This window comes from Mesoplodon mirus (genome assembly GCF_964341445.2).
Source record: "Mesoplodon mirus genome assembly, chromosome: 5".
NCBI classification, from domain to species: Eukaryota; Metazoa; Chordata; class Mammalia; order Artiodactyla; family Ziphiidae; genus Mesoplodon; species Mesoplodon mirus.
This window is the reverse complement of record NC_138980.1, coordinates 79635122-79661451: the sequence shown is the minus strand read 5'-3', so window position 1 is coordinate 79661451 and position 26330 is coordinate 79635122. Positions and strand designations below refer to the sequence as shown.

Here is a 26330-nt window from a genome sequence, read left to right as displayed (position 1 = left end):
AATTCTGGCTTTATCCTTAATGTTTTACACAGTAACTGCCACTCACTAAAAGTTTATTGAACTAAATTCAATCCCTCAACCTGTGGACCAGGCTTACAAGATAGGATAAAGCATTCATTTTAGCTTAAATTCTGGATCCCAGGGATGAACTGTATTTCCACCCATCACAGTTGTATCCCTGATACAACAGCGGCAATTGAAATTGCTAATTTATTTTTCATCCTCCAATTTCCAGCTTGAAAGTAACACCCCAGATATGCAGGGGGTAGAGTCTTAAGGACGGTGTCATTGATGTTATTTCCACTCTTTCTACTAGAAGGAGGGAACGGTGAATTCAGGCATTATGTCCAACATTCTATTACAATCCACAAATGTCCTGGAAGAGGCAGCAACTGTGGGAGATGTCAGTACTGTTCTAGAAAACAATAAAAGTCTGACAATAACGTATAAATAATATTTAAATGTGAATTTTGGCAAGTATGAAGTATTTCATTAGTTTTATCAGTATCTATGACTTCCTTTTCCCTTTCCCTTTCAAGAAAGAATATACAACTCTCTGCTGAACAGAATCAACCAAGAAATATCAAATGGCATAGATTATGTTTTCAGGGGGTGAAAAAAAGAGAAGTTGTCTAGATAACATTGGCTTCAGTGATATCAATGTTTAGTTTTCAGTTTCCTCTTAGGGCTTCTTGGCTTAGTGGAGCATGGCAATTCTTTTTTCAATAAAATACAGTCCTACAGCACTGCAATACTAATCATGTTGTATTTTGCTTTGCTTTGTATTGTTTTCATTGTTTCTGATTGCCACTGATTTACTGGATGTTTGACCTCCTAAGTGTGGTTTAGATGGAGACCAAAACCCAATAAAATCAAAATCAACACTGCAATAAAGTGGGTCTGAAAAAAATAAATAAATGTTGCCAACTTAACGATTCTTTCCTTGACAAACCACTAGAGATACCCAATCTCAGATTTCCCTTGAGAGTCAATGAGAACCATTTTTCCTTTATTGTTCTATTTTTTAAAGAACTGTAACAAAGAAATAGCAAAGTGCAAAAATCATAAATGCACGGCTCAATAAATTTTCACAAAGCAAGCCCACCAATGTAACCAGTACCTAGGGAGGCACCCCAAAAGCCCCACTATGTAACCCCTATTCTGGTCAGACTATAGATGAACTTTGCCTATATTCTAATTTTACGTAAATGGATTCATACAGTGCGTACTCTTTTGTGTCCGGTTTCTTTCACTCCAAGTTACGCTGGTGAGATTCATCTTTGTTTTCACTTGTGGCAACAGTGTGTTCACTGTCACTGCCATAGAGAACTACCCCTTTTTTGTTATTGTTTCAGGAGCATCTAAACAAACAAGTGCTCTGAGGAAAACACATGGATCCCAGGGTTAGAATACAAGAGCTTTAGTCAAAAGAGTAAACAGTGACTAAGATGACCTTTTTTTTTTTTTTCTGCGCCACGCGGGCCTCTCACCGCTGCGGCCCCTCCCGTTGCGGAGCACAGGCTCCTGACGCGCAGGCTCAGCGGCCATGGCTCACGGGCCCAGCCGCCCTGCGGCATGTGGGATTCCCCCAGACCGGGGCACTAGCCCGCATCCCCCGCATTAGCAGGAGGACTCCCAACCACTGCGCCACCAGAGAAGCCCTAAGATGACCTTTTGAAACAGCTTGAAGTCAACTGTCAAGAAGCAGCTGTCTGAGCAGAGAAGCAGAATAGTTAAAAAGCACCCTGTGTGGGCTTCCCTGGTGGCGCAGTGGTTGAGAGTCCGCCTGCCGGTGCAGGGACACGGTTTCGTGCCCCAGTCCGGGAGGACGGAGCGGCTGGGCCCGTGAGCCATGGCCGCCGAGCCTGCGCGCCCGGAGCCTGAGCTCCGCAACGGGAGGGGCCGCAGCGGTGAGAGGCCCGCGTGGCGCAAAAAAAAAAAAAAAAAAAAAAAAGTAGAAATGATTTGTGCCAGAACATGACTAATATGAATTCTAGTTTTAAAACCAAATCCACATATAAGAGGATATGACACCCCAAATTCATTTCAATGGCTACTAAAATATGCTAGATTAAATTAAAAGTGGTTTTAAGTTATTTTAGCTCTTTGCATCAAAAGATGGGAGTCTCTTTCCTCACGATGAGAGACTGAGTCAGCTTGTGACTGCTTTGACCCATAGAAGTAGGCAGAAGTGACACTGTGACTCTGAGCTCAGGCTTCTAGAGGCCTTGCAACATTGCTCTCACCCTCCTGGACCTGCTGATTCCACGGGAGATTCCACTTGAGCCCACCTGCTGCAGGAGGATGTCGTGTGGAGCAAGGACAAGCCCTCTCGTCTGAAGTCCCTGACTGTGATGGGGAAATCCTGGTTGAGTAAAATCCATTTCTCCTGCCTTCACTACTCAAGGTCATTTTAAAACTAGCATGTCCTTTAAGTAGCACATAACCTAAGCAGTAAGAAGTTTGCTTGCCTCACGCTCCAGGAACGTGGAGTCAGCTGTGTCTAATTCGAGCTGAGCTGGTTAAAACTGGATAGGACCGCCTAACCTCCGACTGAGCCTGCGCCGGTGTCTCCTCGGTGCCCGTTTGAACGGGCAGAGGGCGGGAGCTGACTTACGCCTGCGCAGAATAGCAATTACGGCACGTTTTTCCAATCAGCGCTCCGCACGTCTCAGATCCAGCCCGTGAATACCCCGTTTCTTTATCACATAAATACCCTCGGGGTGGCATGTTTAAGATTTGTTTGGTCTCCTTACTTGGCTGCCTTTTGAATAAACCCACTCCCTGCTGCAAACCTCACTGTCTCAGCATTTTGGCGTGCTGTGCATCGGGCGAAACAAACCTGGTTCGGTGAGAATGATTAATGTACATGTCAACTCAACTGGCGTAAGAGATTCCCAGAGAGCTGGTAAAACATTATTTCTGGGTGGGTCTATGAGGGCAGTTCTGGAAGAGATTAGCATTTGATTCAGTAGACTGAGTGAAGAGATCTGAGCTCACCAACGCGGGCGGGCATCCTCCAACCCGTTGGAACATAAAGGCAAAGGAAGGGCAAATTCTTTCTCTCTTTGAACTAGGACATCCATCTTCTCCTGCCCTCAGTCATCAGAGCTCCAGATTCTCAGCCTTCAGACTCAGATTGAATTATACCACTGGCACGCCGGGTTCTGTGGGACTTCTCGGCCTCCATAGCTGTAAGCCAATTCCTGTGGTAAATCTCCTCCAATATGTTTATATATATCCTATTGGTTCTGTTTATCTGGAGAATCCTGACTAACGTACAGTTGATCCTTGAATGATGCAAGGGTTAGGGGTACCAAGGCTCCACGCACTTGGAAATCCACGTATAATTTAAACTCAGTGCTCCACATACACTGTTCCTCTGCAGCCGAGTTTCCTTCACATCCTAGGTTTAACCAACCTCGGACACGTAGTACCATAGAATTTACTACGGAAAATATTCACGTATTAGTGGACCCCCATACTTCAAATCCAAGTTGTTAAAAAGTCATCTGTACTAACTAACAAGCCCTCAGAAGACTTCTTGAATATACCCCAGGTAAGAGCAGCAAAAGAATTGACTAGCTGAGCCCAGCCCAAATTTTTGAACAAATAAGTTTTTTATTTAAGCCACTAACTTTGAGGAAGTGTTGTTTTGCAGCAAGAGATAACTGAGACTAGTACCCACAGCCTGTCTCAGTTACCTCTTGTTTTGTTATGTAACATAACAAATGAGTAAGGAAACTGGCTGGTGTATTTGGGGTTACTATCATGTCTGCAACTTGAAATTTCTACAGCACTTTGCTGCCAAATTTAGGCCCAATTTATTTCTAATCAGGACAACTCTAATTGACTCCTGGTATCTGTGTCTGCCCGCATTTACTTCCTATACCAATCTAATCTCTGTGTTGCCAGCAAAGTATCTAGGATCCAAATTAAAATTCTCCCTGCTATCACGTTTCGTTTAAACACTTCTGTCTGTGGGATAAAATTCTGAGCCTGGGCTTCCCTGGTGGCGCAGTGGTTGAGAGTCCGCCTGCCGATGTAGGGGACACGGGTTTGTGCCCCGGTCCGGGAAGATCCCACATGCTGCGGAGCGGCTGGGCCCGTGAGCCATGGCCGCTGAGCCTGGGCGTCCGGAGCCTGTGCTCCGCAACGGGAGAAGCCACAACAGTGAGAGGCCCGCGTACCGCAAAAAAAAAAAAAAAAAGAAAAAAGAAAAGAGCATCAGTGGAACAATTGAAAAATTCAAACAAAGTCTATGTGCCAGATGATAGTATTGTATCAATGTTAGTTTGCTGATTTTGATCATTGTGGTGTGCTTTTGTAAGGTATTATCACTTGGGGAAACTGGATGAAAGATTATGAAAATTTTCGGTATGTTTGCAAATGTTTTGTAAATCTAAGATGATTTAAACCTTCAAAATGAGAGGGTAAAAAGTTTTAATTATTAAAATCAATAGTACAGAATATGATGGACAGTTGAAGAGGACCCTTGAAAATAGGTTACGAATGACATCTGTCCCATTTAGTTGGCTATTGGCTGACCAGAGCAATTATTAGCCACACTGGTTTGGGGCCACCCTACCCCAACCCCCATACACACACAACTTCTCAACTCTGGTTTGATCTGAATATGTCACAAAATCCTCAAAATTTCACAACAGTATTGCTCAAAATTCACTTTGATCTTATCATGTAAAATATCCTGTATAAATACTTCTTACAAGAGAGAAAGGAAAGGAGAGGGAAAGTCATACAAACAACAAGAGGCTATTTCCAAAAAGGTAGTTTTAAAACCATCAGCTAAAGTAGAATCACCTGGGTAACTTGTTTTTAAAAACTCTCATGCCCAAGACCCACATCGAACCTAGAGAATCAGCATCTATAGGAGCGGAGTATTTGTGTGAGTTCACTGTATGATTCTGAGACATAAGGGAAGTCTGAGAACTACCATTTAAGAAAATGACTGGTCCCTAAAACGGGATCCATTAACCACTAGATGGTGCCAGGATTCTGAAGATGGAACTTTCCATGTATATTTCCCTTTGAGTAAACAGTATATTCATTTTCCCTTTTCTCTCTCTCCACATCTCCCCAACTTTTAGAAGAAGGGTATAACACACCAAAATAAATACTCAGCATCAGTGTGACACTTTCTTCTTGAATTTATTTTAGCTGTAATAGTCTTGCTCTGAGTGGGTCTTGGGGAAGGCAGATCTAGGGCTTGTTTTTCCCTTAGCATCTTCCTTTCTGAGTGCAAGTGTTTCCAAGAAGGAAATCCACTGTGAGTAGTAAGTTCATCAGCAATGAGTGATGGACTAAGAAAGAATTTTGTGACAAATTCCTGAAAGCTGTATTCAACCATTTGTAGCTTTTATCTCTGCCCTTTCCCAAAAACCATGACTTCAAAAATATACCAGAATCATCAGTTTATTCTGTCCTAACTCCCACTGCCTCTATGCAAAAGTATTTAACTTCTTTAACAGTTTATCCTTTTTTATTTCCAGAGTTTCTTCACATTAAAAAATCCTGTGTGACAATAATCTCATTTCAGAATTTTTCTGAAGAGTACATTTGTTTGAAATCTGCTCGAGGACATGTATGTAGCCTTACACGTGTTTAAGTATTTTTAAATGTGTACTGAACAGAAAAAAAGCTGGAAAGCTGACCAAGACAACGTATTTCTTTTATTAATCCTGCAAATACCTACTGAGTAATGATATATAGCGGACACTGTGATACCTACTAGCATAGATATACAGGGTTGACCAAAACAGACAAGATAGAAATCTCATGGACTTGCATTCTACTTGAGAGAAACATGTAAATCAACAAAATAATGAGAGAGTGGCAAATCTTTTTAAAAATAAAGCAGAGTGATGTGACAGTTTCTGTACAATGTAGGATTATTTTTGACAGGGTGGTTAGGGGAGGCATCCCTGAAGAGGTGCCATTTGGACCAGGAGTGAATGACAAGAAGAGCTGGAGATCCAGCTATCTAGGCAGAGGGTAGAGCAAATGCCAAAGTCTGGGGGTAGGAACAACATCTGCTATGTTGCAGATCAAGAAGAAAGACAGTTGAGGGAAGCGTCAGACAAATGAGGTTGAAGACGTGAGCAAAGACCCCATCAGGACCATAGATTGCAATTTAAAGTTGTTTTGTTTTGTTTTGTTTGATGTGGACCATTTTTAAAGTCTTTATTGAATTTGTTACAATATTGCTTCTGTTTTATGTTCTGGTTTTTTGGCCACAAGGCATGTGGAATCTTAGCTGACCAGGGGTCAAACCCGCATCCCCTGCATTGGAAGGTGAAGTCTTAACCACTGGGCCATCAGGAAAGTCCCTAGATTGCAATTTAGATTGGTTTTTTTTTTCCTTACATAAAATGGGAAATCATCAGAACATTTTAAGGAGGAAATCAATACTGTTTCTTTTTCTTTCTTTTTTTTTTTTTTTTTTTTGCAGTACGCGGGCCTCTCCCCGTTGCGGCCACTCCCATTGCGGAGCACAGGCTCCGGATGCGCAGGCTCAGCGGCCATGGCTCAGGGCCCAGCCGCTCCATGGCACACGGGATCCTCCCGGACCGGGACACGAACCTTTGTCCCCTGCATCGGCAGGCGGACTCTCAACCACTGCGCCACCAGGAAAGTCCCTAGATTGCAATTTAGATTGGTTTTTTTTTCCTTATATAAAATGGGAAATCATCAGAACGTTTTAAGGAGGAAATCAGTACTGTTTCTTTTTCTTTCTTTTTCAAGATCATCTTGGTTCCTGTTGGTAGAGGAGCACAGTGGAAGCAGAGAGAACAATTGCAATACTGCTGCAGTTGTCTAGATAAGGGATGATGATAGCTGGTTTAGAGATAAGAGTGGAATGGAGAGAAGTGGTCAAACTCTAGATGTGCTCTGAAGGTATGGCCAATCAGACTTGCTGGTGGAGTGCTTGTGGGGAGTGAAGGGGTGAGAGAAATCAACAACACCTAAATTGCTGTCTAATCAACCAGATGGGTGGGGAAGCTACTTACTTAGGGTAAAATGGGACAAGCAAGGTTTAGAGGAGAGCTGTGACTTTAAGATTCTGGTTTGGTAACAGTAAGTCTGAGATGTTTATTTAATATGGGAAAAGTTAGGAGGAGATTATAAGATTTGATAGTCATCAGCATACAAACAGAATTTAGAGCCATAAGGCTGAATATCACCTAGAGAACAATATTGATAAGCTGAGAATAATAATACTCCCTATGGTTATTGCAAGGAATAAATTGAGGAATATATAAAATATCTAAGTGCCCAACACAGTAGACAATCAATAAAATATGATTTTTCTTCCCTATTTCATTCCTTGGTAAAAGTGGACTCTGCAGTAAATTACAACAGAACTAAAATCTTTCCATTAGCTCAGATGTCTTTACAGCCAAAGGAAATCTTAATGATCATCTGTCTCCACATCTCCAAAATGAGGTTCTTCTAAGGTATTCACAGGTTTCCTGGATCTCTGTTAAGCCTGAGTTAATAAAGTTTAACAAATTTCTTACAACAAGGACCTATTGTATAGCATAGGGAACTATAATCAATATCTTGTAAACTATAATGGAAAATAATCTGAAAAAAGATATAGATATATATGTATGTATAAGTGAATCACTTTGATGCACACCTGAAACAATAAATCAACTATACTTCAATCTTAAAAAGTAATAAATAAAAAAAATAAAGTTTAACAGATTTCTTAAATGCAGGTCCTCACAAATCTCTCTAAGGAACGGAACTTGTACCCAGCATTTCCCAACTTTCATACAGGCTGGAGAAAGTGTAACAGGGAAGAACAAAATCTGACACCATGTTGGATCTCTTTCTTTAATCTTTGCTCTCAGTTACTTTTGCTACTATAATCACTAAAATGATGTTGTCTATAGCTATGGGCATACATAATGGCCTCCTTTGGGGAACCCTTCCCCTCTACCTAAATGTTAAACTAAAGTGCCTTTGTTCAGCTCACAGGGAAATATTTCGACCCTGCCCACCTGTGAATGCCTTCAAGAAAGAAGAACTTAACACATCCCCTCCCTGAGGCTGGCCAAACCATGAGTTGTTTTGCAAGACTTATGACCTTTTTACTTTACTTCCTCACCTCCTCCCCCTCTCTGTTCTATAAAAGAAACTAGCATCCAGACCCCGATAAGATGGTACTCTAAGACATTAGTCTGCCATCTTCATGGACGCCCGGCTTTCTGAATAAAGTTGTATTCCTTGCCTCAACACCTCATCTCCCGATTTATTGGCCTGTCGTGTGGTGAGCAGAGTGAGCTTGGACTTGGTAACAAAAGTGTCCATAGGAAAGCCCTGATTTACTCCAAGCCCACATTTTACAGATGAGACATCTGAAGACAAGGGGGATAAAGTCTCCTAGCTTGGAACTCATTATAACAGAATATACCATTGCTAAGATACTGCTATTGTTACCAACATCACCCCAACTTTCCCACCAGCCTCCCCCTCTGAGTAGCCTGTTCCTGTCCTTTTCCTAAAAGCTGAGTTTATGAGGTGTCTATAGTAAGCGTTCAGGTTGATGAGATGCCTATAGAAGGCCTCAAATTCCTTTATATGTCTGAGTAGCACCCATGTGGTTTTTGAGAAGTTGCCTAAGAATGACTGTGTTTCATATCCATAATACAGAGTGGGGGGTAGATTTTTTTTTTAAGTACCAAGTAGATGATCAAATTGTTACTATATTTATGGCTTCACCTGCAGTCATGTGTGTGACTTTGGATCCTTCACCTCATGTAAAATTCCTGAACTTTCATTTATCTGGCTGTTAATAATAACGACAGTAAAATGAGGGTTAATATTTGCTAAAGCTTTGGCTCATAACTCAAAGTTTCTAAATCAGTAGAAAGTATCTTTTACCAGTGGCCAAAAGTACATTGAACTAACTTTTTAAAAAGCAATAGCGGGCTTCCCTGGTGGTGCAGTGGTTGAGAGTTCGCCTGCCGATGCAGGGGACGCGGGTTCATGCCCTGGTCCGGGAAGATCCCACATGCCATGGAGCAGCTGGGCCCGTGAGCCATGGCTGCTGGGCCCGCGGGTCCGGAGCCTGTGCTCTGCAACGGGAGAGGCCACAACAGTGAGAGGCCTGTGTATCGCAAAAAAAAAAAAAATCTTTAAAAAAAAAGCAATAGCTTCTGTTTTTCCGTAATTTCTTTCCCTAACTGTAAGGTTAAGCCTCGGAAACAAAGAACAGAGCTTTGACGAGGGCCCTTTCTCATTACAGTTTTGCAGAGAAGAAAACTGGAGCACACAGACATCAAACCTTAGCGTATCTGAGGGCCCATAACACGTCAGGCATGAGCTGGATTGGAAGCCAGCTTCGTCTTACACTGAAGAAGGCGTGCTAGACTCAGTGCAAAAACCTGGAGAGCGGTCGAGGGAGAGGTGGGAAGGACGTCTGGAACAGACCTGACAAAAGTGAGTAGCCGGCTGGTGCTGCTGTAGGCTTTCCATGGGGAGTAGGAGGACTGAGGGGGAGGCTGGGGAGGAGGCGCACGTGGTGGCAACAGTGTGCAGGTCTACCAAGTACGATTTTAAGATCTTTAAAAGATGTCCTCTACCCACCTTTCCTTATTTCTGATGATAAGAGGCTTCTGAAACATAGCTGTTATCCCAGGAAGATTCCACTGCACTACCTAAGTTCCCCCTGCTCACTTAGTGAAACCAAAGCCTCTCAGAGTGACTTTCGTGTAGCTCAAGCAGTTGACAACAGTTAAAATAAAATTGCCCCTAGGAGGCGCTGTTACCATCTTACCGCATTAATAATATGAATGTAGAATCTGAAGTGGTTAGCTATTGCTCTATAACAAACCATCTCAAAATATATGGGTTCAAAACAACTACTTACTATTTATGAATCCACAGCTTAGCAGGTAGTTCTAGTGATCTAATCTAACTAATCACTAATCTAGTGATTAGTTCTACTGATCTAGACCGATTAGATTTTGGCTGGGCTCAGTCATGTGTCAGATGGCAGGTCAACTGGGAGCTGAGTGGTCTATGAAAGCTGGAATGACTCACCTCTGCTCTACATGGTCTCACCTGGAGCATGCCCCTAATTCAGGCATGTTGTCATGGTGACCATAGAGAAGCCAAAGAGGAAGCAGAAGCACGCACGGCTTCTTGACTCAGATCTGTCACAATATCACAGTGTACTGGCCAAAGCAAGCCACAAAGGCAGCCCAAGTTAGAGGGGCAGGTACTCCAAAGTTATCAGACAAACAGTATGGATACAGAGAAGCCATTAATTTAATTGAGATCATCAATGCCTTCAATCTAATATAGGACAGAAGAGCACATTCTGCTTGAAAGAGTAGGAAAAGGAGGATAGAGAATAAAAGTTATGTGCATTTTTAATAATCTCATGCATAGAAGTCTCTAGTTCTAGTATCTAGTCTTGAACTCAAGCAAATTGCACTCTTTCTTCTCTATGTAAATCTTCATCTTAGTATTTCCTATACAAATAAATCTTCTCCCCACATACAATTTGTTTTGCAATGGTCTTAGATTAAAATGAATTAAATATTTTAAAATATTTACATTTGAGTTCAGCCAATTAGACTTTTGTTTGAAATAGAGTAAAAAAAAATTTTAATGTCATTTTATTATTCTCCTAGTTAATGAACAACTTCAGTGTTTGCATTAGTGTCATGGTGGAACAGCTAAAAAGAAGGAAGAATAAAAAAGATCAACTTCTATGATGAATACATGTATAAAACATGTTCTTTAAAAAAAGTATATTCTGATTATAGAAAGCACAGATGAGACATGGGCGATAAGATATTGATATTTTATCAATATTTTGATAATATCCAATTTGTTATGTTGGGTATGTTTAATTCAAATGAATATGAAAGTTGTTATATTTGGCATATTTAATTTAAATAATGTACAGTCATGAACTTTTGGGCATAAACTGAGGACCATTTAGGGAGAATTAGGGTGGAACCTCTGAGGTAGCAGATACTCACTGTCTTCTAAAGTGAGGAAAGACATCAGGGTTGTAGTAAGACATAGATCACTGTGAATAAGGGGTCAATGAAAGTAACCCCACACCAGCCTCAAGATAAGATGAAGCTCCTGAGGTGAGAAGTTATTATTTTCTTAGCAGTCACATAGAATGTCTCTGTGGTCAATTGCTCACCTTCACATGTAGGTTTCAGGTGTGGCTGATCCGCCCCTCTGACCGTACTCTGAAAGAGAAACCTTCTGATATACCACTTGTGAGGGAAGAACAGGCCACTTGGCTGAAAGGGTTGTTATTGACCAGATCAGGAGTAAACTCAAAGTTCCTTCCTGGCACTCCTCAGAGTTTCTTGAAGATTAGCTGGCCTCTGGAAGGTGTGGAAAAGACAACAGGCCCTGCCAGCAAAGAGGAGCATCCAGCAGACATTCTGAGCACAACTCATGCCCTAGAAGAGTAGGCTCCAGGAGAAAGCAGTGAAGCCAATGGATCCAGACCTAGAACTGTAAGTGACAGGTCCCAGACCTGGAAAAGGTAGTTGAGAGTAGAGTATTGCCTCTTTGCTATGTGAAATGTCTTTTGGGTATCTCAAGGACAGAAAGGCTCCACATGGAGATCTGTGATTGCCCATTGGGGGCAGTTTCTTTGTTTATCATCAAGGACTTAAGCAAATCAAGAGTGATCCCACATGCTCAGGAACCTCTGGCACAAGTGCCTTTTGCTTATAGGTTGATTGCAATGAAGAACTGGCAGAGCTTGAGGTTTTTCATGTTGTTCAAGCTGAGGAGGGAAAACTCTAATAGAGGGGGACAATGAGCAATGCTAGAAAAGGCTTGGAAGTATGGCTGCAATCTAGGACTCAGTTTGTCCAGGAGCGCTCACTATGTTCCAGCTAAGGGAAAAGAGAATGATTACATAATTGCACTGTCACACTTGCTGTGTCAACTCCGCAAATTTTGGTTTTAAGTTCCTTTTAATCTAGAAAGATAGGTTAGGTTTTAGGTTACCTTCTTTGACTTCTTTGTAAACAGACACTGTAGATCAGGCTTTTGGTTTTTTGGCTTTTACTGTGTTTTCTAGTTTAAAGTTTGTAAAACTACTAGCAGGGCACCATGTATATGGAGAGGTATTGAATTTTTTAAAAATTCCTCTACAATTCCAACTACAATTGCTTAAACATCCCTCAAAGAATCCTATCTGCAAAAGATTCTTTTATGGGAAGGTGATCAGGCTCAGCTCAGACCTGGGGCAATAAATAAAAGGTCTCCAGAATGACGTTTAAAGGCATCACAGTGGGTACACACAGACACCATGAAGGCAAACACTGTACGAGTCATGCAGAAAACGTAATATAATATGTAAGTAGGTTGAAGAGACTAGGAACCATGTGTTCTATTTTCCTTTAGGGGAGACTGTGTATAATAGTGAAGACATGTGGCTTTGGATTCTATACGCCTGCATTTAAATTTCAGCTCTGCTGCTGTTTAACTGAAGGTGTGAGCTAGGAAAAGAAACTGTTTCTCTTCAGGTTGGTTTCCTTATCTCCAAAATGGTGAGAAATATACCTGTTTTCTAGCATTAGAGGAAGATTAAATAAGTTTCTATATATAAAGTGCTAGGCATATAGAAATTACACAACAAATAAGTTCGCTTCTGCTCTTTACCCTCCCTCCCTGAGAACCTAATAAGAAACACTGGAACACAGTTTCTCAGAGAAACAGTCTGTTTCCTCAGCCCCCATGATGGCCCAGCCCAATCACCAAACCACACCTTACTCTGCAGAGTTTTCACAGGTGCATAAGGCAGAATGCAAACTCTGGTTTACCAGAAATCTCACAATGACTTCTAACCAGTCTGGGCTAAACTCTCCCTGTGGCTATGGAGGGGTTGGTCAGTAGCTATACCTAGGTTTGAGTCTCAGCTTGGTGACGTACAAGCTGTGAGACATGAGATGACTTCATGAAACTTGCTGAGCTTCAGCCTCCTCCTCTGCAAAATGAGGATGAGAACTCCTTTATGGAATCATTTCCAGCATTGCACACATGCATGTTAAGAAGCCTACCACCGGCTGTAGTCCCAAGTGGTGCTGCTGAAATGGGCAAGTTCATGAAACCCAAGAATGTGGTTCTGATCCTGGCTGGATGCTACTCCAGATGCAAAGAAGTCATTGTGAAGAACACTGATGATGGTACCTCAGACCGACCCTAGAGCCATGCTCTGGTGGCTGGAATCAACCGCTATCCCTGCAAAGTGACAACTGCCATGAACAAGATGAAAATCACCAAGGGGTCAAAGATCTAGTCTTTTATGAAAGTTTATAGTTATAATCACCTCGTGCCCACAAGGTAGTCTGTGGATATCCCCTTGGACAAAACTGTTGTCAACAAGGATGTCTTCAGAGACCCTGCTCTCAAACACAAGGCCCAGTGAGACGCCAAGGTCAAGTTTAAGGAGAGATACAAGACCGTCAAGAACAAATGGTTCTTCCGGAAGCTGCAGTTTTAGGTCTGTCTTGTTTAAGTTATTAAAAATGCCAAAACAAAACAAAACAAAAAGCCTACCAACCATCATCACAAATGTGGTGATCTTTATAAAAAACTCTGCCAATTTGTTACCCAGTTGGGTCACTAGTTTTTTTATAACTAGTAGAGAATATTTTTCACTTGTTTATTAGCCATGAACATTTCTTCTTCCATAAATTGCATGCTTATATCCTGACTCACATCTTAAAAGATACCATGAAATAAATTTTTAATACTAAACTATCACAGACAGTACCATCACAGTCAGCTGTTGAAAATTCGGCCCAGCCTCACTATTCGTCACTGTTTTTTAAAAAATTACAAGATGAATGCTAAATTGAAGAGAAGTAATCAACAGTAAATAGAAACATATTAGTAAATGAATCTCCTTCTCTTTGCCGATATTTAAGAGATAGTTCATGCTCTTCTAAATGCCTGAAGATTTTGTAGAGAATCATCATTATTAATATTCTTTGTTATACCACTGTTACAAACAGGTGAAATAAACAACCACCTAAAAAACATGATTTAAGGATTACCAAGAAGGATAAAGGGAAAATACCAAATATCCTAGCCCCGGACTTATGTAGACTACATGAAAAATATAAAAACACATGTCTTCAAAAGTAACAGTGGTGATCAAATTAACCAATTGTGAATAAGTTTCTAATAATATTGTTAAATAGTTAGCCAGAAATAAACCCTAACATTTATGGTCAGTTCATTTTCAACAATAGTGTCAGGAAAACTGGCAAAAGAGTTAAGTGCTAGGACAACATGCAAAGAATGAAGTTGGACCACTACCTCATAATACACTCAAGAATTAACTCAGGGACTTCCCTGGTGGTCCAGTGGTTAAGAATCTGCCTTCCAATGCATGGGATGCAGGTTTGATCCCTGGTCGGGGAATGAACATCCCACATGCCACAGGGCAACTAAGCCCGCGCGCCACAACTATGGAGCCCATGTGCTCTGGAGCCCGCATGCCACAACTAGAGTGAAGCCCACGCGCCACAACGAAGAGCCCACATGCCACAACAAAGATCCCGCATGCCACAACTAAGACCCAATGCAGACTAATTAATTAATTAACTTAAAAAAAAAAGAATTAACTCAAAGTGGATCAAAGACCTTACACTAATGTAAATGCTAAAACTCTTAGAAGAAACTCTTAGAAGACCTTGGGTTAGGCAATTATTTCTTAAGTATAACACCAAAAGCACAAATGATAAAGGAAGATTGATAAATTGGATGTTATCAAAATTAAAAACTTTTGTGCTTCAAAGGACACCATCAAGAAAGTGAAGAGACAACTACAGAATGGGAGAAAGTATTGCAAATCATATATTGGAAAAGGAACTCATATCCGGGATATATGAAGGATACAACTCAATAATAAAAAAGATGACCCAACTTGAAAATGGGCAAAAGATTAAATAGATTATTCTCCAAATAAGAGATATAAATGCACAGAAAAAATGCTCAAAATCATTTGTCATTAGGAACATGCAAATCAAAAGGATAATGAGATACCATTTTGAATCCACTAGAATGGTTATAATAATAAAAAAAAATAGTAAGTGTTGTCAGGCATATGGAGGGATTAGAACCCCCATCCATTGCTGGTTGGAATGTTAAAATGGTGCAGCCACTTTGGAAAACAGTTTGGTAGTTACTCAAACAGTCAAACATAGTAGTTTTACTCCTGGGTGTACAACCAAGATAATTGAAAATATATGGCCACACGAAACTTGTACACAAGTTTCCATAGCAGAATTATTCATAAAGCCAAAAAGTGGAAACAACCCAAATATCCTCCACCTGAAGAATGGATAAATACAGTGTGGTATATCCACACAATGAAATATCATTTGGTCATAAAATGGAATGAATTACTGACACACGCTACAATGTGGACAAAACCTGTCAGCATGCTAAGTGAAAGAAGCCAGCCACAAAAGATCACATACAGTATGATCCCATTTATATAAAATACCCAGAATAGGTACTTTCCCTCTCTATAGCTGAAATATGAAATGTCTCATATAGAGCAATTACATTAGTAGATTAGCTGTTGCCAAGGGCAGAGGAAGGAGGCGGTGGGGGGATGGAGAGTAACTGCTAATGGGTACAAGGTTTCTTTTTGGAGTGCGGAAAATGTTCTAAAATTAGATGATGGTGGTGGTTGTGTAACTCAGTAAATAAACTAAAAACCACTAAATTATACACTTTAAACAGGTGGACTTTACATTCCATACATGGTATCTGAGGCTGTTTTTAAAACCTTCAAAAACAGATAGTTACTTTATATAAGGCCCTATGATTTTATTATAAATGTTGGTAAAAATAATTATAAATGTTGGTAATAATTATAGCAACTTACTGAGTGCTTATTATGTGCCAGACAATATTCAAAGTCTTTGCAAGTATTAACCAATTTACTTTGCCAACAAACCTATTAGGCAAATACTATTATTCTTCCCATTTTACAGATTAGAAAACTGAAGCTATTAAGTTGCCTCATAAGAATTCAAACACAGAGAGTCTGTGTTTTTAAATAAAATATTTTCTAGCCCTGCAATCCAATAGCAAAATATGGGGAGAAAATCCCTAAAATTCAGAGAATTGGGGACATTTTTAAATATTATGATTAATGACAAAGCCTAAAAAAGTTAATACCTAAGAGTAAAAGATAAATTGTTACTTCACACAATAGCAGTGGAAAGGAAAGGCTGTAGATTATGTGATCATGCTCCTCTCTTGTCCTGTATAAAGACAATAGTAGACACAGATGGGCTGTTGCTGAGACTCCCTGATATGTTTTCATTCTCCCGTGAGTGACAGGAGGAGGAATTCTACAGAGATGCACGATGTAAACAGGAGCCAGATTGCCAGGCCAGGAGTGAAGAGAGAGCCAGAAGGGCAGCCTCAGCTCTGCCACTAATTATTCACGTGACCTTGGGTGGGTCATCTGACCCTTCTGAACACAAATGATACATCTATAACATGAAATATCTTTAGGTCCCTATTTCTTTCAGAATCTCATTATCTACCATTTAGTTTCTAGACTAATCTCAGAAACATTTTGGCCAGTGTTATGTTTACTCCCAGACAAATCTTGCTCAAATCTGTTTCATGGACTTCTCCAAACATGTCTTTTCTTGTTTTTTTTTTTTTTTTACAACTTTATTGGAGTATAATTGCTTGACAATGGTGTATTAGTTTCTGCTTTATAACAAAGTGAATCAGTTATACATATACATCTGTTCCCATATCCCTTCCCTCTTGAGTCTCCCTCCCTCCCACCCTCCCTATCCCACCCCTCCAGTTGGTCACAAAGCACCGAGCTAATCTCCTTGTGCTATGCGGCTGCTTCCCACTAGCTATCTACCTTACGCCAAACATGTCTTTTCTGGCCCATGTCAACTCCTCTGGCCCCTGGTGCTCCAGCTGTGGGGAGGGAACTGAGAAGATGTGTCTGTTCCTCAGTTTGAATGCAAGGCCCCTTAAAAATAATAAAAATCCGGCCTTCCCTGTGGCGCAGTGGTTGAGAGGCCGCCTGCCAATGCAGGGGACGCAGGTTCGTGCCCTGGTCCGGGAAGATCCCACATGCCGCGGAGCGGCTAGGCCCGTGAGCCATGGCCGCTGAGCCTGCGCGTCCAGAGCCTGTGCTCTGCAACAGGAGAGGCCACAACAGTGAGAGGCCCGTGTACCACAAAAAAAATAATAAATAAAAAATAAAAAATAAAAATCCGTTTAGTAAATGTTGGATGTATTTCCAGGATTACCAAACAAGTTGACAGTCCTTTAGAGTAAAACATAATTTTGATGATGATGAAATAGTCATTGTGATTATCTCTGGGAACTGAGGATTACAGATGATTTTTAAATTTTCTTCCTTATATTTTGTGTATTTTGTCTTATAAACCTAAAAAGTATGTTTTCAAAACCTTATGGTACAACATTATGAACCACATTAACCGCATTATTTAACCACACTAAAAATAATACCAAAAAATCCCTTATGGGGGCATTAAAAAATTGTATGATGTTCATCAATATTTCTCTGGAGGGCTTCCCTGGTGGCGCAGTGGTTGAGAGTCCGCCTGCCGATGCAGGGGACACGGGTTCGTGCCCCGGTCCGGGAAGATCCCACATGCCACGGAGCGGCTCGGCCCGTGAGCCACGGCCGCTGAGCCTGCGCGTCCGCAGTCTGTGCTCCGCAATGGGAGAGGCCACAACAGTGAGAGGCCCACGTACCACAAAAAAAAAAAAAAAAAAAAAATTTCTCTGGAAATTATTACCAATTTGTGTAAAATCAAACAAGACAGAATATACTATAACTCCTATGCAATTTGTCAGATGATAATGCTATTTAAATCAAAGGACACAGTTTTTTAAATATGGTAACTCTGGGGCCAGATTCATACATTTACCACGCACTGAAGTTGGAACATTTAAATGTTTACTGCGGAGTGAGGGAGTCAGCTTGTACTGGCTCACAAGAGCTAGTGGTCAGCACCTCTTCCTAAAGCCATGTTCAGTGGCATCACATTCGTAGCTTAAAATCAGCCATGGTGGGAGTATTTACACTCTGGAAGTTGGCAGATGCTCCAAGTCAGAGAACTTGGGTTTTCAAATTTCTTTCCCTAATATGAAAGAAACCAAATGCATGAAAAGAAAGATTGCCTGAAGTCTGATATGGCCATGTTTACTGGAACAGCAAGATCAACTTTCTGGAACAGCAAAATCAACTTTCTAATCTTTCCGGGAGCAAAACTTTCTTTAAAATGACCAACTGCTGCAGACAGTAATAGTTTTTTATCATGGGCAACACAGTCAGTCTCTCTATATCCTCTCAGAGAAGGGCTCACAGCTTTAGGGGAGGAACTAACCCCTCTCCAATCTTAGAAACCACAGAATAAAGGAGCTTGAAGCAAGAGGAAGGGACTTTAGATATGACCTCATCCATTAGTTAGACTGGGGCCATTAGCACCAATGTCAACACTCCATGGACCCGAATTGTTAACCCTTGCTCTCCCTCTGGGGTTAAGTCTTCCACAAGCCACATGCAGACACACAGCTGATGTGACATTCCAAAAAGGAAACCACATCTTTCAATTATATTGTAATAATCCACTCAGCTTTAGAGAAAATATGACCAGCTCAAATCATAATCTTCCCTCCTCATCATCAATAGCATTTTCTGAATGCTTACTATGCACAGGCTTCATGCTTGAAGTTTACATTATCATCAAGTTCTCACAATAGTCTTTTAATGATACTATTTTCATTACCATTTTTACGGAGGCTTGGAAAGGTTAAGTACCTTTCCAAAGTAACACAGCAAGGGAATAATGGAGCCACCCTTCTGATCCAGGCAACCTGACCCCCAAGCCCACACCCTAAACCACAACATTACACAGCCCACTCCAGGAATGTGGGTAAATTCACATTACACCCAACACTGGTTTGCCATATATGGCTATTCCACGATATGAAGTCTGAATCTCCATGTAACTTCACCAGGCCACATGTTCCTTTGCTCAAATGGCAGCAGTGTGTGTGTAGAGTATACAAACTAATTTTTTTAATACTAGCCTGAACAAAGCATAATCCGTCAGATAAATCTTAAAGCACAAATATTTATGTTACTTAATTGTAGAGGAAATCTAGTTTATTTATAAATGGAAATTTATATTCCATTCCTTGGAAAGCTGGTTTTCAAGCTCTGTTTATCTGGTAGTTTCAGTTTGGTCTTGTGCCTCAAAATCCAATTCCCACAGCTCTAGGAGGAGGAGAATATACAGGCATGAATCCTCATCTCCTATCTAGCCTGACACCAGTAGGCATATTTGTTCCTTATTTGTGGACTTCAGAATGGTTGGATGTAATAACTGTCGACTGAAAAAGAAAAACACACACAACCTAAAAGTTGAGAGTTAAGTTTTATTTGGCAGCGATTTTTAGGACTTCAAGCCCGGAAGGCAGCACCTCAAGTAACCCTGAGAGAACTGTGCCAAGGAGGCAAAGGGAGGAACTAGGTTATATAGAAGTTTTGCAACAAAAGGCAGGTAGTCTGAACATCAGAAGATTATTGTAAATTAAAGAAAACCAGATATCCCAAGTTAAGGAATTTAGCACTGTATGGGAAGGTGCTAGAGTCTGGGCACACTGAAATCATTTCTTTGATATGCACCTCAGCTATCTGGAGCCAGTATCCAGTGTTTTCACATCCTGAGTTTCCTCAGGGCTCACCAGCTCACCATCAGTGGTGGCTGCAATTGCTGATGACTGTGACATCCTTTGTTTACTGATATGGCAGGAAATATTCCATTTCTCATAACCAAAGTTTACCAGCATTGCACAAGATGAAATCCTTGGAACTATGGACCTTGTTTCATTGAAGAAAAAAAAAAATCTTACAGGAAAACTTTAAAGAGCTGGGTTTAAGGAGAGAAAACTAGAACTAGAGAAGACTTTCAACATCATCTAGGCTGGGGCTTTCAAACTCAAATGCAGGTTATGAGAGTAAGTGAAACAAAGCAAGCAGAGTGAGGCACTGAGGAAGGCTGGAGACTGATGCAAACTACAGAGGTCAGCCCCATCACAAGGGACCTCTACAGCTTAGTACCAGCCAACTATTGCCATACTCTTGTCAGGTCTGATTTTCCAGGCAAGGCCAGATAACCATGTTTTCTATGAAATGTATAGGAAATTTCTACTTACAAAACATGGTAGAGGCCAAACAGAACATGTCAGCAGGCCAGATCTAGCCTACTCTCTCTTCACATAGTAGAAGAGAAAAAGTCCAGAGATGTTAACTGAACTCACCGCGTGGGAGAGCCCACATTGATTGTTCTCTTTTCTATGTCAGACTCTTCTACAGTCTCTGTTTATAAAGACACAGCACTGTGACTTATTGGAGAGCATCAGAAAAATGAGGTGTTTCCATCATTGCTGGTCTTACTTAAAACTGCCTGCTAGTTGTCAGTTTTTGTCTTGTTTGGTCTTGCTTATTAATCTCCCTTTCCATGGAAGGCTATAAAAGGTCTCTGCTACCTTTGTTATCATTGTATTCTGGTTGTTGTCATAGATTATTCATTTTTTTTTGCCAGTGTCTCTGCTCCTTTTATAGCTATATTTACAAAAATGTCCTACTCCAGTTATTTCTCTTTGATCACCTGGTCTTTGTTTAAATTTTCACACATAAAAATGAAAGCTGTGGCAAAGGCTAGAAGTGCTTTGCGCAGAGGCCACATCTAAACAGTCAAAGGGGTCAAACAATGGCAGCTCTGTGCCTGCAAGTGTAGACTGATGCACAGCAGTCAACTGCCATCCATTTAAATAAAGCAATCAGTCACATTTTCTTTTAGTGGCCACGTGCCATCAGAACCTTATTCCTGTGTGAACATAAGGTCCAGATGTAACTACTAGCAAATTTTTAAAGATTGCTCATGGGTATGTTGTATCATGAAGTGAAATTCAGTGGAAAAGCCACAACTGCCTTCAGACCCTCCCATCAGCATCTGTAGTTTAACACTGACAAGCTCTAGGGAAGGCATGAGCGCTCCTCTTTTTCTACCACTTTCTTCTGACTTCTATGCCTCCTTCCCACCTCATGGTTTTCCTTACCTTCTGGCTCTTGAAGGCATTTGAGTTTGTGACCCATGCTCTAGAGTTTCAGCACATCTCATCTCTGGCACAATTTCTTATGATAAGGAATGAACTCAACATCTTACATAAGAGTTCAGTCAATACTGTTTCCACTACTTCGAAGCTACCTCCCCTAGACCCATAGTTGCTGCCTAAATGGCACAACTGTATCACCAGGTGATTGCAGTAGTGAGTCCACTCATCCCCTTGTGCTTCTAAAGCATCATGCACATGGCCATCAACTTAGTCTTTCCTCACTTTATTCCCAGTACCTACAAGATAAAGCTTGAACTGCCCACTGGCATTCAGGGCCCTTCATAATTCAGCCTCCATCTAAATGTTCAAAGCTCTTCCCTTACCGCTCCAGCACAAACTCTCCACTCTCACGTACACGCCTGGTCCACGTCTGGTCCATGCCTGTTCATTTGCTCACAAGCCCTGCTCCCTTCCCTTTCTGCTTTTCCAGCTTCTCCTCATTCTTCAGAGCTCAACTCAAACTCCACCTTTTCCACTAGGCTTTTCTGAGTCATCCCAGTCTCAAATGACCTTGCCTCCTTTTAAATATAAACGCCTAATAAACTTTTCTTGAATGAATCAATCAATTCTGGCAAGACCACATTCTTATGACCACTTAATTATGGCCAAACTACTTAAACTTTTTAAGATATATTTTCATCATCTGTAAAAATGTGGTTTTGGCAAGGATTAAATGAGATGTGATTATAAAATTATCTAGCAGAGATGCCAATAGACTCAAAAGACGTTAGGTAGTACAGAGATTCAAGAAATATTAGCCTGATTTACTGCCTTCTTCCCTCTTTTTTTTTTTTTTTTTTTTTTTTTTGCGGTACGCGGGCCTCTCACTGCTGTGGCCTCTCCCATTGCGGAGCACAGGCTCTGGACATGCAGGCCCAGCAGCCACGGCTCACGGGCCCAGCCACTCCACGGCATGCAGGATCCTCCTGGACCGGGGCACGAACCCATGTCCCCTGCATCGGCAGGCGGACTTTCAACCACTGCACCACCAGGGAAGCCCTTCCCTCTTTTACTGTTAATTAACTTTTCAATTCCATATATTTTCTCTTCCTAGCTCCATTATTGGAGCAAGGACCCATTTCTTAAAATATTTTTGTATCACTCACTGCAGCTAGCATGGAACCTTACTGATAAAATATTGTTGAAAAGAAAGCTCCTCTATTGAAAAATATGTCCAAAGACTGGCTGTTGACCCTGGGATTTCCTCCTTCAGAGACATTTTTTCCTGAGCTAAGCATTGCCCCCAGTTAAAATCCAAACCTGCCTAGGAAACAATAACATGTTTCATTAGTTATAATATCTGTACTGATTAGACTTTTTTGTTTATAAGGAGCAGAAACTACCTTATAGGTTGTTGCTATTATATGAGGTATGGTGATGGGTCTGATTTTTTTTTTTGATTGAAGTATAGCTGTTGTGTTAGTTTTGAGCATACAGCAAAGTGATTCAGTTTTGTAGATAGATAGATGATAGGTAGATAGATATACTCTTCCATTATAGGTTATTACAAGATATTGAATATAGTTCCCTGTGCTATACAGTAGGTCCTGGTTGCTTACCTATTTTACATATAGTAATGTATGTCTGTTAATCTCAAATTCTAAATTTATCCTTCCCCCACCTTTTCCCATTGGTAACCATAAGCTTGTTTTCTATGTCTGTCTCTTTGTTTTGTAAATAAATTCATTTGTATCATTTTTTTTTAGATTCCACATATAAGTGATATCATATGATATTTGTCTTCTTCTGTCTGACTTACTTCACTTGGTATGATAATCTCTAGGTTGTAATGGGTTCGATTAATACACTTTAGTGTAATTTAGCTTATCTAATACCTTTCCAACATAATTACAACACAAAAGGGGAACATAAGGGGAAAAAGAAAAATACATATACTGCACTATCAGAAAAGGATAAGGAGGGAGGCTGGGTGCAATGCACCATCACAACTGCAGCAAGAAAACACGTGGAACCAGGGTGACCACCTGCCTTGATTGGCCCAACCCTAAGAGGTTCCTAGAATGTCAGGCATTCAGTGCTAAAATTAAGAATAGCCTGGGGGCTTCCCTGGTGGCTCAGTGGTTGAGAGTCCGCCTGCCGATGCAGGGGACGCGGGTTCGTGCCCCGGTCCGGGAAGATCCCACATGCCGCGGAGCAGCTGGGCCTGTGAGCCATGGCCGCTGAACCTGTGCGTCCGGAGCCTGTGCTCCGCAATGGGAGAGGCCACAGCAGTGAGAGGACCGCGTACCGCAAAAAAAAAAAAAAAAAAGAATATCCTGGACCCTGGACAAACTGGGATAAACTGGTCACCTTATTAGGCATCAGTAAAATCCCACTGAAACATACACTTTATCTAATTTCAAAAGTGTGCTTAGAGTCAGTACTACGCACGGAGCAACACAAACCTGCCCCGGCTGGTTATCAGCTGGTTAGAGCAAAGTGCTAACAAGAGCAAGGCTAAAGGTTTGATTTCCCAGGAAACTTTGCTCTCTTCCACTATCAGAATCTGTGTACTTCACTTAAGCCTGTCATTCTCCAATGTCACTGACTAATCACAAAAAGAAGAGAAGAGAGAGCATAGCTACATGAGACCAAATCCTTCCCTGCCACTAGTAACACTGGTGAAAAACTGATGTTTTTCTTGTGAATAAACATTAAGTGATTGAAGAAGCTGAAGATCATCACATAGGCAATTTATTTTCCTTCCTGCTTTTAGTAGGGTTATAAATAACAATAATGATAATACATAGAATATTCTGCTATATGATTTCATTCTAATCTTGTGAGAGACAACATGGCTGATACCACGCTCAGCAGGGTTGGGATCACCTGTGGTTAGACAGCCAGAAGCAATGGATGGAGCCTGAGCCCTTGCCTCCTAGTGTTTTTTTTATTTGTTTGTCTTTGTTGTCATCACCATTTTGGTAGAGGGCTCAGCCTCCTATAACCAGCAAAATACACAACCTGAATGTTGAGACTCCCCAAACTTTGTGCATATCACTTCCATGAGAACTCCAGAACTCTTCTGGTCCCAAAGACCAAGCAGCACAGCCTTAAGGTTCTATATGTCTTACCAAATGTGGGCTGGTTATTTCCTGTATGGTAAAGGCATAAAGCACATCCACATTCCTTGCCCTGTTGATCAGGCTCAGGGGGTTAAAGAAAGCACCCCTACTTTTAATGTTTAGATCTTGCCTGGCTCTGCATCTCGTTGTCTTAAGTTTTTCCTTTTCCATAGACTTTTCTGCCTAAATCCAGAGTTATATGGTGTTCCTATTAGTAAACTGCAAGCTGAGTTTACCAAACACATTTATTTCTCCTTCAGAGCAAATGGGTAGGATGAAAACCACTCTTGTCATACTTACATGTTACTCATTAACTGACTTCAAAAAAAAAAACTGCCTCAGCCAGATTAGGAGTCATGTGAAGAAGTAGCTTCCTGCAATGCAGGAACTGAGAGAGGCTGAAACGCAGAGATTTTCACATTACTGGGGAGGTTGAAAAATGAGCCCTTGAGTTTATTTCTTGACTTGGCGATTGACAAGTCCACAATGGTGAAGAAAAGGCTGTCATCATCCAATGACACAGTGTTCCAGTCTGAGATGCCAGACAGCCCAAGCAGGGTGGGTGCGGAGGCCCGGAACAGCATCCCTGACAGCCCCGGCTCAGTGTTTCTCAGGTGGGTACATCCCGTCTGCCCCCCTGATGGCCTCAGCCACCCAAGAGGTGTTGCTTGGAGAGCCCCTTCCTCATCCCCGGAGGGAGGATTCTGCCAGGGAGAAAGAGAAGGCACAGCCCAGGCCCCTGGGCTGGTGGATTTTAAGGGGGCACATAGCAAAGGACGTGATCTGCTGAGCAAATAGAACTCTTACCACCATTAAGGGACAATAATTGTTAATGCCTTCTTCAGTACTTTTTAGTACGTACTAGAAAACTGGTCAGCTATGCAGTTACTCAATTCCTGACCCACTCTCAGGGTCATAGGCCGTGAAGCCAAATGGTTAAACCAAAAACCTTACTTTGGTGTCAAAATTACTGTGTTATTATCAAAATAGTAATCATTAAAATATTAAAATAATTTTCTTCTTTGGACCTTTCTAAATTAAATATTAAAATAGTATTGGCTATGCTGTGATCCAACGACTTACTGTACAGTGATTTAAAGCAGCTTTGACTAGGTTCAGAACATATCTTCTTTAGCTGTAAGTATTAATATCTACATGAACACCACTCTGATAATTATATATTTTTAATGAAAATTCATTTATCTACTATTTTTCATTTTATCTCATAATAATTCTCTAGCAACTTATAAAATGTAGAAATCAAGTGCAAGTGGAATCAATTACAAGAAAAAGTTCCTTATGCAACTTTTTAAAAATTGAGGTTTAGTTGATTTACAACATTATATTAGTTTCAGATATACAACATAATGATTCAAATTTTTATAGATTATATCTCATCCAACTTTGGTGTAAACTTTTTTTAATGGAGGTGACATTGGTCTATATCATTATATCAGTTTCATGTTTACAACATTATATTTCTACTTCTATGTACCTTACAGCATGCTTACCACCTAAAATTTCCATATTATATCCAGAAAGTCAATCATTTTATTTATTTTTTAATCATTTTAAATCATTTACACAAAAAAATGCTCAACATCATAGCCTTTAAAAATTAAATACAAAACAACGAAATCACACTTCATTTAATAGCATTCGCATATCAGACTGTCAAGTGAGGAAAACAAATTCAATAATTTTTAAAAAGAAGTTTTAGAGATCAAGAGTCTGAATTTATGCAAAATGTTGCTTAATACATCTATTTAAGTTGGCTTAATTTTTCCATCCATCATTAAAATAAATCTACATAACTTGCATTATGGTCATTTGAGCAAGAGCACAATTCCAGTGATTGAAAATGTAAAACTTTGCATTATTTCCATATTTTGCTGAACTTCAAGTGCTTCTTTAATTGCTTCGTCTGCCTAATCCTCCTCTTACATTGACCATAATGCAAACTCTTCTTGGAACTCAAGCTCTAACCAGGAAAAATAAAATCAAATTAAAATGCACAGGACTTCCCTGGGGGCGCAG

General features: G+C 40.7%; 1 protein-coding gene and 1 pseudogene across 3 annotated transcripts in view; both read left to right on the top strand.

Annotated features, from left to right (window-relative positions):
* The first annotated feature begins 9261 nt into the window (after positions 1-9261).
* GRAMD2B (GRAM domain containing 2B) overlaps positions 9262-26330 on the top strand; it is a 119877-nt gene continuing 102808 nt past the window's right edge. The window contains exons 1-2 of one of the 2 annotated variants that reach the window (XM_082623115.1): positions 9262-9468; positions 11361-11519. In XM_082623115.1, coding sequence (XP_082479241.1) covers positions 11500-11519 — 20 coding nt within the window. In that variant the 5' untranslated portion in view covers positions 9262-9468; positions 11361-11499. Of the gene's footprint in view, positions 9469-11360; positions 11520-24742; positions 24908-26330 lie in introns of those variants that run through there. The other variant, XM_082623113.1, reaches the window with a different exon arrangement.
* Positions 13109-13519, top strand: LOC309805488 (large ribosomal subunit protein eL27-like; annotated as a pseudogene). Its single transcript has one exon. The product of its transcript is annotated as a large ribosomal subunit protein eL27-like (transcript).